The sequence below is a fragment of the Ranitomeya variabilis genome, chromosome 5 (assembly GCF_051348905.1).
Source record: "Ranitomeya variabilis isolate aRanVar5 chromosome 5, aRanVar5.hap1, whole genome shotgun sequence".
NCBI lineage: Eukaryota > Metazoa > Chordata > Amphibia > Anura > Dendrobatidae > Ranitomeya > Ranitomeya variabilis.
This window is the reverse complement of record NC_135236.1, coordinates 260630263-260644877: the sequence shown is the minus strand read 5'-3', so window position 1 is coordinate 260644877 and position 14615 is coordinate 260630263. Positions and strand designations below refer to the sequence as shown.

At 41.8% G+C, this 14615-nt stretch overlaps 1 protein-coding gene across 3 annotated transcripts in view; it reads left to right on the top strand.

The window, feature by feature from the left end:
• The window catches only part of VPS13C (vacuolar protein sorting 13 homolog C), a 391739-nt gene that overhangs the window by 266922 nt on the left and 110202 nt on the right, over positions 1-14615 (top strand). For all 3 annotated transcript variants that reach the window (XM_077264165.1, XM_077264166.1, XM_077264167.1), the window contains 6 exons: positions 561-653; positions 2611-2976; positions 4876-4965; positions 5058-5213; positions 5300-5564; positions 5650-5810. In XM_077264165.1, the coding sequence (XP_077120280.1) occupies positions 561-653; positions 2611-2976; positions 4876-4965; positions 5058-5213; positions 5300-5564; positions 5650-5810 (1131 nt within the window). The remainder of the gene's footprint in view (positions 1-560; positions 654-2610; positions 2977-4875; positions 4966-5057; positions 5214-5299; positions 5565-5649; positions 5811-14615) is intronic.

Here is a 14615-nt window from a genome sequence, read left to right as displayed (position 1 = left end):
CTCTCTGACCTTTCCTGGCGCCTGCGCACTGCAGTACTTTGCTCTGCCCTCAACAGGGCAGACAAAGTACGCCTGTGCCAGAGCTGCAGCGTGAAGACAAGAAGAGGACGTAATCGTAAGAAGATGGGAGGTCCCGGACCGCGACGACCTCCACAGCGGGACCGCCCCTAGGTGAGTATAATCTAACCTCTTTTTCTCATCTTTCAGGTTACATCGGGGGCTTATCTATAGCATTACAGAATGCTGTAGATAAGCCCCTGATGCCAGTGGGCTTAGCTCAACTTTCATTTTGGGGGTGACCGGTTCCCTTTAACGTAATTAGGAATTATGATTGTCTTGCTCTGATGGTCATTATGAAGGTGTGACCCCACAACTCACCATATTCTGCATTTTATTTGTGGAATATCCCTTTGTTAGATCATGGGCATAGTTATAGTTGATGTAACAATTGCATATGAGAAGATGCCAGAGACATGAATGGCACTTAGCGTTGAAATCCAATAAATTGTCTAGTTTTCACTTTTCATCTATAACTAACATTAAGTGTGTATTGTACATAGATAATACAGCCCTGTTCCCTGCATTTGGAAAATACATCATCCATTACCGGAAGCCAGAATGGCAGCCTGAATGTGGAAGAAGTTATCATAAAGGTACATTTCAGTGTTGCTAATTTACAACTTTTATATGTTCTATATAAACAAAGTACCATTGCAAGTGGTTAATTCTGATAAGTTCTCACCAGCAACACCACATAAGGTGCTTAACCTTTTATTGTCAAGGGGATGAATTGTCGAAATGTACAACGCTCATAGGCCACAATAAAATCTTCGTTATATGCGATAAATTTCTGCTAGTTGGGGGTTCAGCTTTTGGGGCTCTTAGGACTTTCACCTTTTGGCGCAATATGGGTCTTCTATTCAGCACTTCCATATAAGAAGAGATGAGCTTGCAGACTCTGGGAGCTATAGAAACAGCTGAGCATTTCACATCTTCCCAAACCTATGCAGAGAGGAACAGTGTTGAGAGAGATGTAAACTCTGAAAAGAAGTTAAACGCCGTGGTAAAAGAGTTCAAAGTTTTGGCATGTCCTTTTCTCCGACAGCTAAGAGACAGCAACATCACTACAGTAGAACTCTAAATCCATATGTTGTAGTCTTATCAAAGTACAAAAACTTAAGGAGAGAGCTGCACTTATTTGTGGCCACTAGAATTGGACATATTTATTTAAGTGGGATTGAATTCTAAGTGAAATTTACAAAAATCTGTTCTCTCTAGAAATTTAGTAAAATAGTGGCCAACTGAATCTACAGGGTGTCAAAAGGTTAAACAAGAACAAATACCTCACCTCTACAGCTGCTTCCATTATTCAATCTTCCCATACAGTCGTCTGCTCTTTTTTTTACTGCAACCACACTCTGAAACCCTGGCCTTCTCTTGCTGGGCCAGGACTTGCATCATGACCTTACGACATGTACCTTAGGCAAGGTCTTCCGGCCATGGCAAGACCCAGGACATGCATCGCGACCTTATGTCACACCCTCTGAGCTGTCCTCTAGTAGGCCTGAGACATCCCCATTGGCAGTAACTTCTTGAGCCTTGAGCCTAATCATGGACAGAAGTCTCATCCTAGCTTGAAAATGCTCAGGATTTCAGGGTGCAATGGCGGTACGAGGACCTTACAGGGGACAGTGATCAGTAGAAGTGATCAATGAGAAGAAAATTGTGTTTTGTTTTGTTTTTTATATCACAGCAAATAAAATCAGCTGCCGAATTTTTAAAATAATTTTTATTAACATTTTCAAATGTACATAAATTACAATTCTTCCATATTCACCCTCTCTCCCAAAATCTTCCAATCCCAGATACAGAATCACATTATTAGGTGCAGAATAAGCACACCACTTCTTATGTTGGCAAACATATGACATGTAATAAATATATAGCGTCATGAGTCAATGAACACACAATGGAGGATAGAGATTACAGTTAGTGATGAGTGAGTATACTCCTTACTCGAGATTTCCTGATCATGCTCGGGTGGTCTCTGAATATTTCGGCGTGCTTGGAGATTTAGTTTGTTGATGCAGCTGCATGATTTGCAGCTGCTAGACAGCTTGAGTATATGTGGAGATTGCCTGTTGGGGAATCCACACTTTTTCAAGCTGTCTAGTAGCCGCAAATCATGCAGCTGTGTCGACATAAACTAAATCTCCGAGCACACCGAAATACTTGGAGACCACCTGAGCATGCTCGGGAAATCTCGAGTAACGAGCATTCTCGCTCATCACTAATTACAGTGTATCAGTTACCATTGTAGGTCTTTTTGACCTTTTCTGCACATACATGGTTATAGAGTTCACAGATGAATACAGTAATCCATTAAAACACTCATATTACTTTCTTTTGTGAAATGGATTAAAAATTATAAAATCCCTATAGCACAGACTCTAGTGCGTGTTTACTTACGCAAACTCTTACTTGAGTTATGGTTCTTTATTATTTTGTTACAACAGGTATTCTTCTCTGTTGCTGGGGCTGTATCTCTGTTCCTTTTTATATATGGTACAATTGTGTATTTTATAATCAACTGGGTTTTTTTTCCTTCAGATTTCTCCAATTATATTAAACACCGTGATGACCATTTTGGCTGCCCTGAAACCAAAGCCCAAAGACACTGAAGAGAAGAGGCAATTGGTTGAACACAGGAACATATGGGACACCAGAACCACAAACAGCTGCAATAGCTGGTTCCTAGGAGTGGATTCTGCCGATGAGGCGACAGAATGCTTTCAGAACCCCAAGTGCGCCCTGAAGGAAGAGAACTTCGAGTTAAAAGTTAAAACCGTGCAAGTCACACTAGAGTGTGGTCTAGGACACCGCACAGTGCCAATGCTGTTAGTGGAGTCTACATTTACAGGAGCTGTGAAAAATTGGACATCTTTCATGAATGTGACTGCTGACACTACACTTGAGGTACTCTCATGAGAATAAAAATGTCAGAAGAGAAAGCAGATATACTTATTCGGTTATTGCTGTTCTTAAAGAATTACTATATGGTTTGTTAGTCAGAGCTGAAATGATGAATTTCAACATGTGCTAGAGAGAATTTCAGCTGTGCTTCCGAGTAGTCAGTTTGGTTCCTGATTTTTCATGGACTCAGAATCTTATGGAGTGCTTGACTCACTTTTTCTAAAGCATTGTGACCAAGCACGTTACTACTACAGTCTAGAATTGCACAAAAAGATTTGCACTGTTCTGGTCTAAATTTCTATTTTCTGTCTTAAGACTCAACTTTTTGTTTCAAGCATTTAAAGAAATTCCTTGGACAAATCTGAAAATTAAGATTAGACTTGTCTGGAGTAGAGGTGAGCAGACTTTTCTGGTCCAGTGCTCAACCTACTTCACTGTGAAAAACTCTGTATTGAAATATAAGAATGTAACAAATTAATTGCCATGTGACCCTAAATAAAAATTTATTTGAGTTAAAAAAAAATAAAAAAACCTACTTCACTGTGGTAGTTATCAGTTTTGCAGCCAACATCCTCAGTCTGGGTATTCTGGGTGCCTCGTTACTTATGGTCTGTGCTTACTATGGTATGTGACATCTCTTAAGGCTTAGTCACTAGGGCTCATGCCACTTGATGACATGCATCATGATGTGACATCTTAGTGTCACGTGACCTGGTGTGCTTCAGAGGCGCAAAAGTGAAGACCGCCAAAAAGGAACCAACTGGATGCCGGCCCAGAACAGCTTGCTCATTTCTGCTCTAGTCCAATCAAATTTTTACATTTGTCCAAGGAATTTCTCTAAATATTTTGAAACTGAAAGCAGTGTCTTATGAAATTGAGCAATATATTGAAATTTCTGAGATAATATAAAAGATGCTTCTGTATTTAAAGGGTAATTGTTCGGTATGTGTACATGAGGATTAACACACTTTGTGCCTTTTTTTCAACTTTTATTTTTCACCAGTTTTCTTCTCTCCAGGCTTTATCTCTTCAATTGTTTTGAAGAAAGTGTACAGTCACTTTGCAACTGCATACTACCGAATTATAACAGTGTGTAGGTGAAGCGCTGTCACGATTGGATACTTGTGGTAACTTGATGTATCCAGCACTCTCAATAGAAATGAAATGAGAGAAGCTACATGAGTCTATTCGTCATAGAAGTATGCCAGTCAAATACAAGCGGTTACGTGACCGTTCACTTACACCAGGAATACTGTGGAACTGTGAGAGTGTGTGCACCGCACTCTGTCACGATTCAGTGGTCTGCAGTTACATAGGGACTACATAGTTTGTGCCAAGGCAACCCCATTAATTTGCAGTTGACAGTGAGACAGTGGGAAGAGACCCTCTCATAGACAGTACAGAATACAGAGAAGGATTCCTTCTTTTCTTTTTTTTTAGTACACTGAAAGAAGCAGCAGGAGAGGGGAGGACAATATACTGCAGTAGTGAGATGTTACGATGTGAATCAAGCTGTGCTGTGAAAAAGATTTGTTAGGCTCACCACGATCCTTCTGTGTCTTCCTTTGCCTGGTTTCTCTCTCTGTGCTCTGCTCTCTTCTCCCTCTCCTCTCCATAGAGTGCACTGGGCTGTTGCGTGATACCACAATGAATTGACAGTCTATCTTGTCTGAGCAAGAGTGGATGAGTTGAGTTGCTTTTTCAGAGTGGATGACAAATTCAGGAAGCAGGCTGGAAATTAAAAAATATCTGATAACTTGGGAAGGAAGCTGCTTTCTCTGATAAGCTGTTTTACAAAGTTTCTTATATTTACCTATACTATTGATTGATGCAACTTTTGTTAAATGTACATTTTCCAAAAAAAATGTACTATTTAATTTTTCCTGTCTTCCATTTGTAAAGGTCCATTATTATAATGAAATCTTTACTGTCTGGGAACCTCTTATTGAGCGCGTGGACAATGGAAAACGCCGATGGAATCTAAAGCTTGAGGTAGGATACTGTAGACTTTCTGGTGTTTTCCTTTACGTCTACTTGATGATTTCCACTTATGGTGGTTACGTATTCTGTTCCTCTATGGTAAGATGAAGAACAACCCAGTTCAGGAAAAAGGTCTTCTTCCTGGTGATGACTTTATAGTGGTCCCAGAGCCTCAGTCTGCCATTAACATTACTTCTAAGGACACCATGAACATTACCGTCTCCAAATGTACTCTGGGAGTCTTCAGCAATCTGTCAAAGGTATTTAATGTGGTTATCAAATATCTTTAAGTGTGATAAACAAATTTCCATGTTTCTAAAATAGCTGTTTTTTTTTTCCCACTGAGGCTTTTTCTGAAGGTACTGCTTCTGCTTTTGACTATTCTTTAAAGGACCGGGCCCCTTTAATAGTCAAAAATGCACTTGGTGTCCCTATTATACTTCAGCATGGTACAAATCTCCGGCTGTTTGGATCTTCAGCTAATGAGCGCATACATAATGTCAATGAAGGGCAGTTTTTGGAGCTTGAATTTTCATCCATAGAGCCTCTTAACCGTGGAAGATTATCAGCACTGCATCGTCAGGAAAGCGGCTTTTTTACACTTGACATAGGTAGTGTTTTCTACCACGTCTGGGGTGGGAGAATATTGTTTCAATAATCTTTTATTTTATCTAATGCTTTTTTGTTTTTGTACAGTTCCACATGGATACACCGGGGTATCAAATATCCCAGTTACTAAACCAACGAGACGACTTTATAATGTGCGCAGTCCCTTGCAAGAGAATTATGTCTCCATTGTTGTACAGATAGATGCCAGTGAGGGGAACAAAGTTCTTTTTGTTAGATCTCCGCTTCAGGTTGGTAACAGGCCTTCTTAGCATGTATTTTGCTGATTTCAATTTTGTATTTTCCTATTATATTTTATGTCGGGGATGACCGCAGGTGGAATCACGCAGATTCTACCGCTGCCACCAATTTGTCAGGGGACGCAACTTCACATCCTCCAATCCTCAGGACCCAATTGACTGACAGTCTATGGATGGGGCTGAAGCTGTTTTACTTACTAGGCTGGTTACTGTGGCATTCCATGACATGGAATATATATATATACAGTCACTGCCATCTCCACAATAACAAAAGGAACTACTAGCTCCTACTACCAATCATTTATACATGCCTATTGGACACCCGTTACAGGTAGCGTATAGCTTAATGCGCAAAAGTATGCAGTGTTTATAAATAATATAAAAAGATGTTATAAAATGGGAACAAAACAATACGGTATATACAATTACATATAAAAGGCATAACCAAAGAAAAAGTGCTAGACTTGTGTCACGAAAATGACTTTGAGCTTTGCGGAAGTAGGTACTCCTTACAGGAAATGGGCAGAACCACAGCAAGCTGTACTATCCAGGACGGACATGTTCAAAAACCCAAACTAAGTTTTTTTTTTATTAGATCAAGGTTACATCCACATACCTCCCCTTGGTGAGCTCATATGGGGGGCTTGTCATTGGATGTGCTACATACAGTGCCTTGGGAAAGTATTTGGCTCCCTGGAACTTTTCAACCTTTTCCCACATATCATGCTTCAAACATAAAAATACCAAATGTAACTTTTTGGTGAAGAATCAACAACAAGTGGAACACAATTGTGAAGTTGAACGCAGTTAAAAAATTTTGGGGAAATTCAAAAACTGAAAAGTGGGGCGTGCAATATTATTCGGCCCCTTTACTTTCAGTGCAGCAAACTCACTCCAGAAGCTCATTGTGGTTCTCTGAATGATCCAATGTTGTCCTAAATGCCTAATGATGATAAATATAATCCACCTGTGTGTAATCAAGTCTCCGTATAAATGCACCTGCTCTGTGATAGTCTCAGGGTTGTGTTTGAAGCACAGAGAGCATCATGAAGACCAAGGAACACAACAGGCTCGTCAGTGATACTGTTGTGAAGAAGTTTAAAGCCGGATTTGGATACAAAATGATTTCCAAAACATTAAACATACCAAGGAGCACTGTGCAAGCGATCATATTGAAATTGGAAGTGTGATGCCCCAGGGTCCTGATTGTCACAGCGGCCTTGCTTTCCTCATGGGTAGAGTGATGTCACGCTTGGAAGCGATGGAAGATTCCTCTTAACAGGTAATTAGCACTTACAACACCGTTCTGACTCCAGGTCAGAAGGGGGAGCTCTACACCCGACTTCAGGGGAGCTGCTCTCTCTGGTCAGGAGGAGAAGTTAGTTGCTAGTCAGTTAGTAAGATTTAGAAAGTTGGTGCCAGACAGCAGACTGGAGCAGTCTGAGGCAGAAGGACGAGTGAGGGGCTGTACCGCCTGAAGTGCTGCAGCTCCTAGATAGCAAAATACAGAATGAAAAACAGCTTTTAGGGAACGTGCCGGAGTGCGAAGCACAGGAGAGTTGACAACAATGGAAAATAGCTGCGACTGGGCTAGATCCCTGATAGAGCGCAGATACCGGAAGACCCAGGTTGTGTCATACTCTAGGAGGCACAGCAGAAACCGGTAGGACGGCTTGACTACACGTAGCCTGTCCTCCCTAACACCCAGGAGACACGGTGACACATAGAGCCCGGGTTAAGTTAGAGATCCTGTAAAAAAAGGCTCGAGCCACCTGTCATATGGGTTTGTGTCCTACTTCAACAAAGGACAGAGAGAACTGAGAGGACCTTGCTACAAAGCCATAGGCAGTAAGGGACTATAACAAAACAGCGCTAGAAGGAAGGCTTTTAACTCCACCTGGTAAAGCTGGACTCTGAACTCGCTTCCATGCCAGCCAGACCCTGCCTGTACCTGTGATCTTGTGCCCTGGACTGTGGCTGCCTGCTACCATCAGTAAACCTGGTAAAAAGACTGCACAACTGTGTCCTTTGTTCTTTACTGCACCACTCACCATCTTCCATCTATTCACCGGGAGCCCTGGGGACCCTACTTCACCTGTGGGAAGTTATACCATCTGGCTGCCATAACATCACCCTAGAGGACCCCTTTAAGCAGCCTCGGCCACCTCTGACTGAATACCACAGATTATGTCGCGAACTTTCTTTATTTCAAAACCCCTTTAAAGACCTTCCCTTTAACATGGGCACTCAGGACCACAGACCAGGTCGTGGCCGTGACACGTCCCTTTAAGTACCGCACCCGCTACCAAGTACCCCACGCTCCGGGCAGGCGACTCAGAAGGAGTATCATACCACTGCAAATCTACCAAGACCCGGCCGTCCCTGTAAACTTTCAACTCAAACAAGAAGAAGACTGATCAGAGATGCAGCCAAGAGTCCCATGATCACTCTGGATGAACTACAGAGATCTACAGCTGAGGTGGGACAGTCTGTCCATAGGACAACAATCAGTCGTACACTGCACAAATCTGGCCTTTAAGGAAGAGTGGCAAGAAGATAGCCATTTCTCAAAGATATCCATAAAAAGAGTTGTTTAAAGTTTGCAACAAGCCACCTGGGAGACACACCAAACATGTGGAAAAAGGTGCTGTGGTCATATGAAACAAAAATAGAACTTTTTGGCAGCAATGCCAAACGATATGTTTGGCGTAAAGGCAGCACAGCTCATCACCCTGAACACACCATCCCCACTGTCAAACATGGTGGTGGCAGCATCATGGTTTGGGCCTGCTTTTCTTCAGCAGGGACAGGGAAGATGGTTAAAATTGATGGGAAGATGGATGGAGCCAAATACAGGACCATTCTTAAAGAAAACCTGTTGGAGTCTGCAAAAGACCTGAGACTGGGATGGAGATTTGTCTTCCAACAAGACAATGATCCCAAACATAAAGCAAAATCTACAATGGAATGGTTCACAAATAAACATATCCAGGTGTTAGAATGGCCAAGTCAAAGTCCAGACCTCAATCCAATCGAGAATCTGTGGAAAGAGCTGAAAACTGCTTTTCACAAACGATCTCCATCAAACCTCACAGAGCTTGAGCTGTTTGCCAAGGAAGAATGGGCAAGAATTTCAGTCTTTCAATGTACAAAACTGATAGAGACATACCCCAAGCGACTTGCAGCTGTAATCGCAGCAAAAGGTGGCGCAACAAAGTATTAAGTTAAAGGGGACGAATAATATTGCACGCCCCACTTTTCAATTTTTGAATTTCCACAAAAATTTAAAATAACCAATAATTTTCATTCAACTTCACAATTGTGTTCCACTTGTTGTTGATTCTTCACCAAAAATTTACATTAGGTATCTTTATGTTTAAAGCATGATATGTGGGAAAAGGTTGAAAAGTTCCAGGGAGCCAAATACTTTCGCAAGGCACTGCATTTTAGAAGTTTATGACATCCACAACTTCCAGGATATCTTTTGCCCCTGCTGGTCCCAGGCTGGAGATAGTGTGATTGTGATTCCTATCACGATTTTACCTTTCTATAGAGATGGAACATGGCAAGGATAGCATCTTCCATCTGGCTTGATATTTAGTTGGAGATGTTCGGCAGGCCTTACGGTGATGTGAGTGAATGCATTTGTCCCTTCACTACAACGCTGGAAATATATCTCCCATAAATATCTGATAGATGAAAGCCCCAATATTCGACACCTGACCACTGGCTTCAGAGTGTGTTAGATAATTCCTTTGAACAGAGAAAGCCCTTTTTCTTCTTCTCCTCGGAGTATACAAATCCTAGACTTGTTGGCTGATTCTCATCAGATCCCTTGTTGTAATTAACTGTTTAAGGGTATGTGCACACGTCCGGATTTCTTGCAGAAATTCCCTGAAGAAAACCGGAAATTTTCTGCAAGAAATCCGCATTTATTTTTTTTTTGCGTTTTTTTTGCGTTTTTTTCACGGTTTTTATAGCATTCTGCAAGCGTAATTAGCTTGCAGAATGCTAAAGTTTTCCAAGCGATATGTAGCATCGCTTGGAAAACTGACTGACAAGTTGGTCACACTTGTCAAACATACTGTTTGACAAGTGTGACCAACTTTTTACTATAGATGCTGCTTATGCAGCATCTATAGTAAAAGATAGAATGTTTAAAAAAAAAAAAAAAAATGGTTATACTCACCCTCTGCAGACAGCCGATCTCAGCGGCGTCCGTTCCTATAGATGCCGGTGTGGTTCAGGACCTTCGATGACGTCGCGGCTTGTGATTGGTTGCGTGAGTCACATGAGCGGTCACGCGACCAATCACAAGACAGCGACGTCATCACAGGTCCTGAACCACACCGGCATCTATAGGAACGGAAGAGAAAGCATGCACCGGAGAGGCGGGAACACTTCGGGGGCCATCAGAGGGTGAGTATATCACTATTTTTTATTTTAATTCTTTTTTTTTTACCAATTATATGGTGCCCAGTCCGTGGAGGAGAGTCTCCTCTCCTCCACCCTGGGTACCAACCGCACATAATCTGCTTACTTCCCGCATGGTGGGCATAGCCCTGTGCGGGAAGTAAGCAGATCAATGCACTCCTAGGTGTGCGGAATCCCCGCAATTCCGCATTTTTAATGAACATGTTGCTTTTTTTTCCGCGATGCGATTTTTTCGCGGAAAAAAATGCAACATTTGCACAAAAAATGCGGAATACCCTGTAAATAATAGGAGGCATATGTTAGCGTTTTTTTCGCGTTTTTATCACGTTTTTATAGCAAAAAAAACGCGAAAAATCCTGAACGTGTGCACATGGCCTAAAGCAGACGTCTTACTTCAGTAGAGATTGAAGTGTCACCTCTTTCTCGCTTCACCAGTTGAAATTAATTAATCTCATATGCTCAATGTGAGGGAGGTATGTCCCATCTCCAGAGATGTACTTATGGATTTTGCAGTTAGTTTTCTACGACATTTCAGAATAGTTTTTTTATTATTTCTAGCTTACATTGACTACCTTCTATGATCAAATTGTTTTTGTTTCGATCTGTCATCTATGGGGAAGACATCTTTCCTGTTTACAGGTTTATAATTGTATACCTCTCAACATTTTGATCCAAAACGGCTAAATACCCCAAAATGCCATATGAATCACTTTGTTTCTAAATGAACCATGCCAGGTCGAAGCACATTTGGAGCACATTTCTATCATAATTGGCATCACTTTTGTGGCATAAATTCTGATGAATTTGCTGGCTGCGTTTAGCAAAGCTTTGTAAGAAGCTGCCCACAGCCAGCTAAATAAAAAGTTTTCAGAGGCTATGCAATGGCAAAATAATATTAATTATTTGATGCACGCCACCATGATGAAAACTCGACTTACCCCATTATAGTTCATGTAGTACATTGTGCGCGACTAGTGTTCAGCTTGTAAAGTGTCCGCCACTGTCAATAATTTCCTTGTTCTGCTCCTATTAATAGACCAATGTGAATAGAGTCTTAAACCCAAGTTAATAAATCAATTAAATACCCATATATTTTCTGAACGTAGGTATCTTGCACATTGTGGAGAAAACATATTTACACTATTGAGTGCCTTTATGCAGCTTAGCAGCAAAACAACATTTTGTAAAACTGCATTAAAATTACTCTTTGTGGCTGAAAGTGTGATGCAAGCAGAGCCTGAGATGCACATTACTTACTAAAAAAAAAAAAAAAATTGACATGTGAACAGTTTATACTGTAGATTCTTCATATGGATTATTTTCAACTGCAACCCAAGTTACCCTGCAATTGTATGTTTGACTGCCTATTTAGGCTTTATCCTTTCTGTTGTTAATTTAAGAGCTCTATGTATTAATCTAAAAGTTCTATCGTGCTATTGTGCTAGTACTATATAGTGAACTGTGTTCTTAGTGCCGATATGCAAATTCTCTTCAGAGAGGATGAGGACTTGAATTCTAGTGACACTTAATGGTAGTAGCAATCCTACAACCCTTTAGTGAACCATGCAATATGACTTAGGATAAAAGGCAAATCAGAATCTGTTTGCAAACGCAGTGTTTCGGGCATTGCCCCTCGTCAGTGCAAAGTATGAGATGTTATTTGGCTGGTTGAGAGGCTAAGACTGGGATCTAAGGGGTAAGTTTTTTCTTTATGGAGAATGACATGCTAGATCTGGCACACCAGTATGAGGGAACTTAAATGCCTTGTACGCTTCTCTGTCTGGAAATTGCATCATGTCTGCAAATTGAGATTCTGATTTGGCTTTTATCATTATCAGTCATATTGCAAGGCTCGTTGAAGGGTCAATATTGACTTGTAACATTGCCACTGCCAATTAGTGGCACTAGCGTTCAAGTCCTCTTTTTCTCTGATGAGACAATTTGCATATTTAATTTCCCAGAGAAGCCTGCAAGGCGTTTGTCTCCTCATACTAGCGTGCCAGACCTGGCATGTCACCCTCCAGAAGGAGAAAACATACCCCTTCGATCTTAGTGACAATGTTTCACTATATACATTAATGTGGGGTATTACTGATATAAATAATTTTTGCCTTTCATTGTTTTGTGATAAATGTATTATTGGTAGTCCAAAGGCGTAAGTAAATTTTATCTAAAGCCGTATCTATTTGATGCCATAATCTGTTATGATCCGGTGACCTTGGAGCCGCATGAGACTTTCTCAGGAGTAGGTGGAACCTGTACTGACCGCAAACCCTAAACTGTCACCGCAACTAGAAGTAGCCGTGGGGTGTACCTAACACATCCTAGACACCTCGACACAGCCGGAGGACTAAATACCCCTATAGATGGAAATGGGAATTCTATCTTGCCTCAGAGCAGAACCCCAAAGGATAGGCAGCCCCCCACAAATATTGACTGTGAGTAATAGAGGAAAGACACACGCAGGCAGAAATCAGGATTTAGCAAAAGAGGCCACGCTAGCTAAATAGGAAAGGATAGGACAGAATTCTAAGCGGTCAGTATTAAAACCCTAAAAATATCCACAGCAGATAATACAAAAATTCCACCATCTAACTAAAGACATGGAATGTATATCTGCATCTCCTGAGAATCCAACTAGACTGATATATCCAAACACAGTCTAAGCTGGACAAGAAAAAACATTGAATAGTACTGAATTGTAAAGCACACAGCATGTGTGCTGAAGAAACAAAACCAGACACTTATCTTTGCTGATTTGGCAGGAGGAACCAGACAGAGATGCAAAACCTCCAAGAACAATGGACAACTGGCAAGGGCTAATAAAACCTGCACACCTAAATATCCCAGTCAGAGCTGCAATCAGCAGGGACACCTGCCCAGGATTGCAACCCAGGGACAACTGCATTACTACCAACAACCACCGGAGGGAACCCAAGAGCAGAATTCACAACAATAATCCAACTATTTTCGAATATACCGTATATACTCGAGTATAAGCTGACCCGAGTATAAGCCGAGACCCCTAATTTTGACACATAAAACTGGTAAAACTTAATGACTCAAGTATAAGCCTAGGGTGGGAAATGCAGTAGCTACTGGAAAATTAAAAAAAAAAAAAGATACCAATAAAAGTAAAATTAATTGAGGCATTAGTAGGTTAAGTGTTTTTAAATATCCATATTCAATCAGGAGCCCCATATAATGCTCCATACAGTTCATGATGGGCCATAGAAGATGCTCCATACAAAATACGCACCATATAATGCTCCATAAAGTTCATGATGGGCCCCATAATATGCTCCATATTAAAATATTCCCCATAAAATGCTGCATAAAGGGTTAATGATGGCCCCATAAGATGCTCCATTGAATAATATGCCCCATATAATGCTGCACAAAGGTTAATAATGGCCCCATAAGTTGATAGAATAATATGCCCCATATGCTGCTTCTTCGATTTAAAAAAATGACATTCTCACCGCTCGTCGCTGGGCACCAAGTGCAGGAGTCACCGCTGGCTCAGGTCCCCCGGCACTTGTGATATTCACCTGTCCCCGTTCCACCGCCACGCGCCGCTGTGTCTTCCAGGTCTCTGCAGTGACTGTTCAGGCAGAGGGCATGCACTAACCACTTCATCGTGCCCTCTGCCTGAACGTCAAAGCCAGAGGACACGGAAGACACAGCCCGGCGGTGGAACGGGGACAGGTGAATATCGCATAGCTCACCCTCCCCCGTCATACTCACCCCCTCCTGGCGTGGTCTGAAAGTCCCTACTTCTCCGGTGTGCGCCGGCGGCTTGTTCCTGTGTTCAGCGGTCACATGGTACCACTCATTAAACTAATGAATATGCGCTCCTCGCCTATGGGAGTGGAAACGCGTCCATATTCATTACTTTAATGAGCGGTACCACGTGCCCGCTGAACACAGGAATAGCTGCAGGCACCGGAGACTGAGAAGCAGGGACTTAGAGACTGCGCTGGGAGGAGGTGAGTATGATGTGACAGCTGCCGCTCCCCCGCCGACCCCTTTGACAATGACTCGAGTATAAGCCGAGAGGGGCACTGTTAGCCTAAAAAAATGGGCTGAAAATCTCGGCTTATACTCGACTATATGCGGTACTTGCTTTAAAAATTTCTTAACATTCCCTAACTACACTATCTTAACAGTTTAGTCTATTTTTTCCCTTCACCCATGACTGCACGTCTGAGAGAAGGATCGGCCCACAAAGGACAGGTAACCTACTGATATAAAAAGACAGCACCTCTCCCCCACATCAGTTGGTTTCCTGTCCTTGATGGGAACCTTGTGGTTAAGATGAAAGGAAAAGATTACTCAGCCCTGTCCTGGTGTTCACAAAAG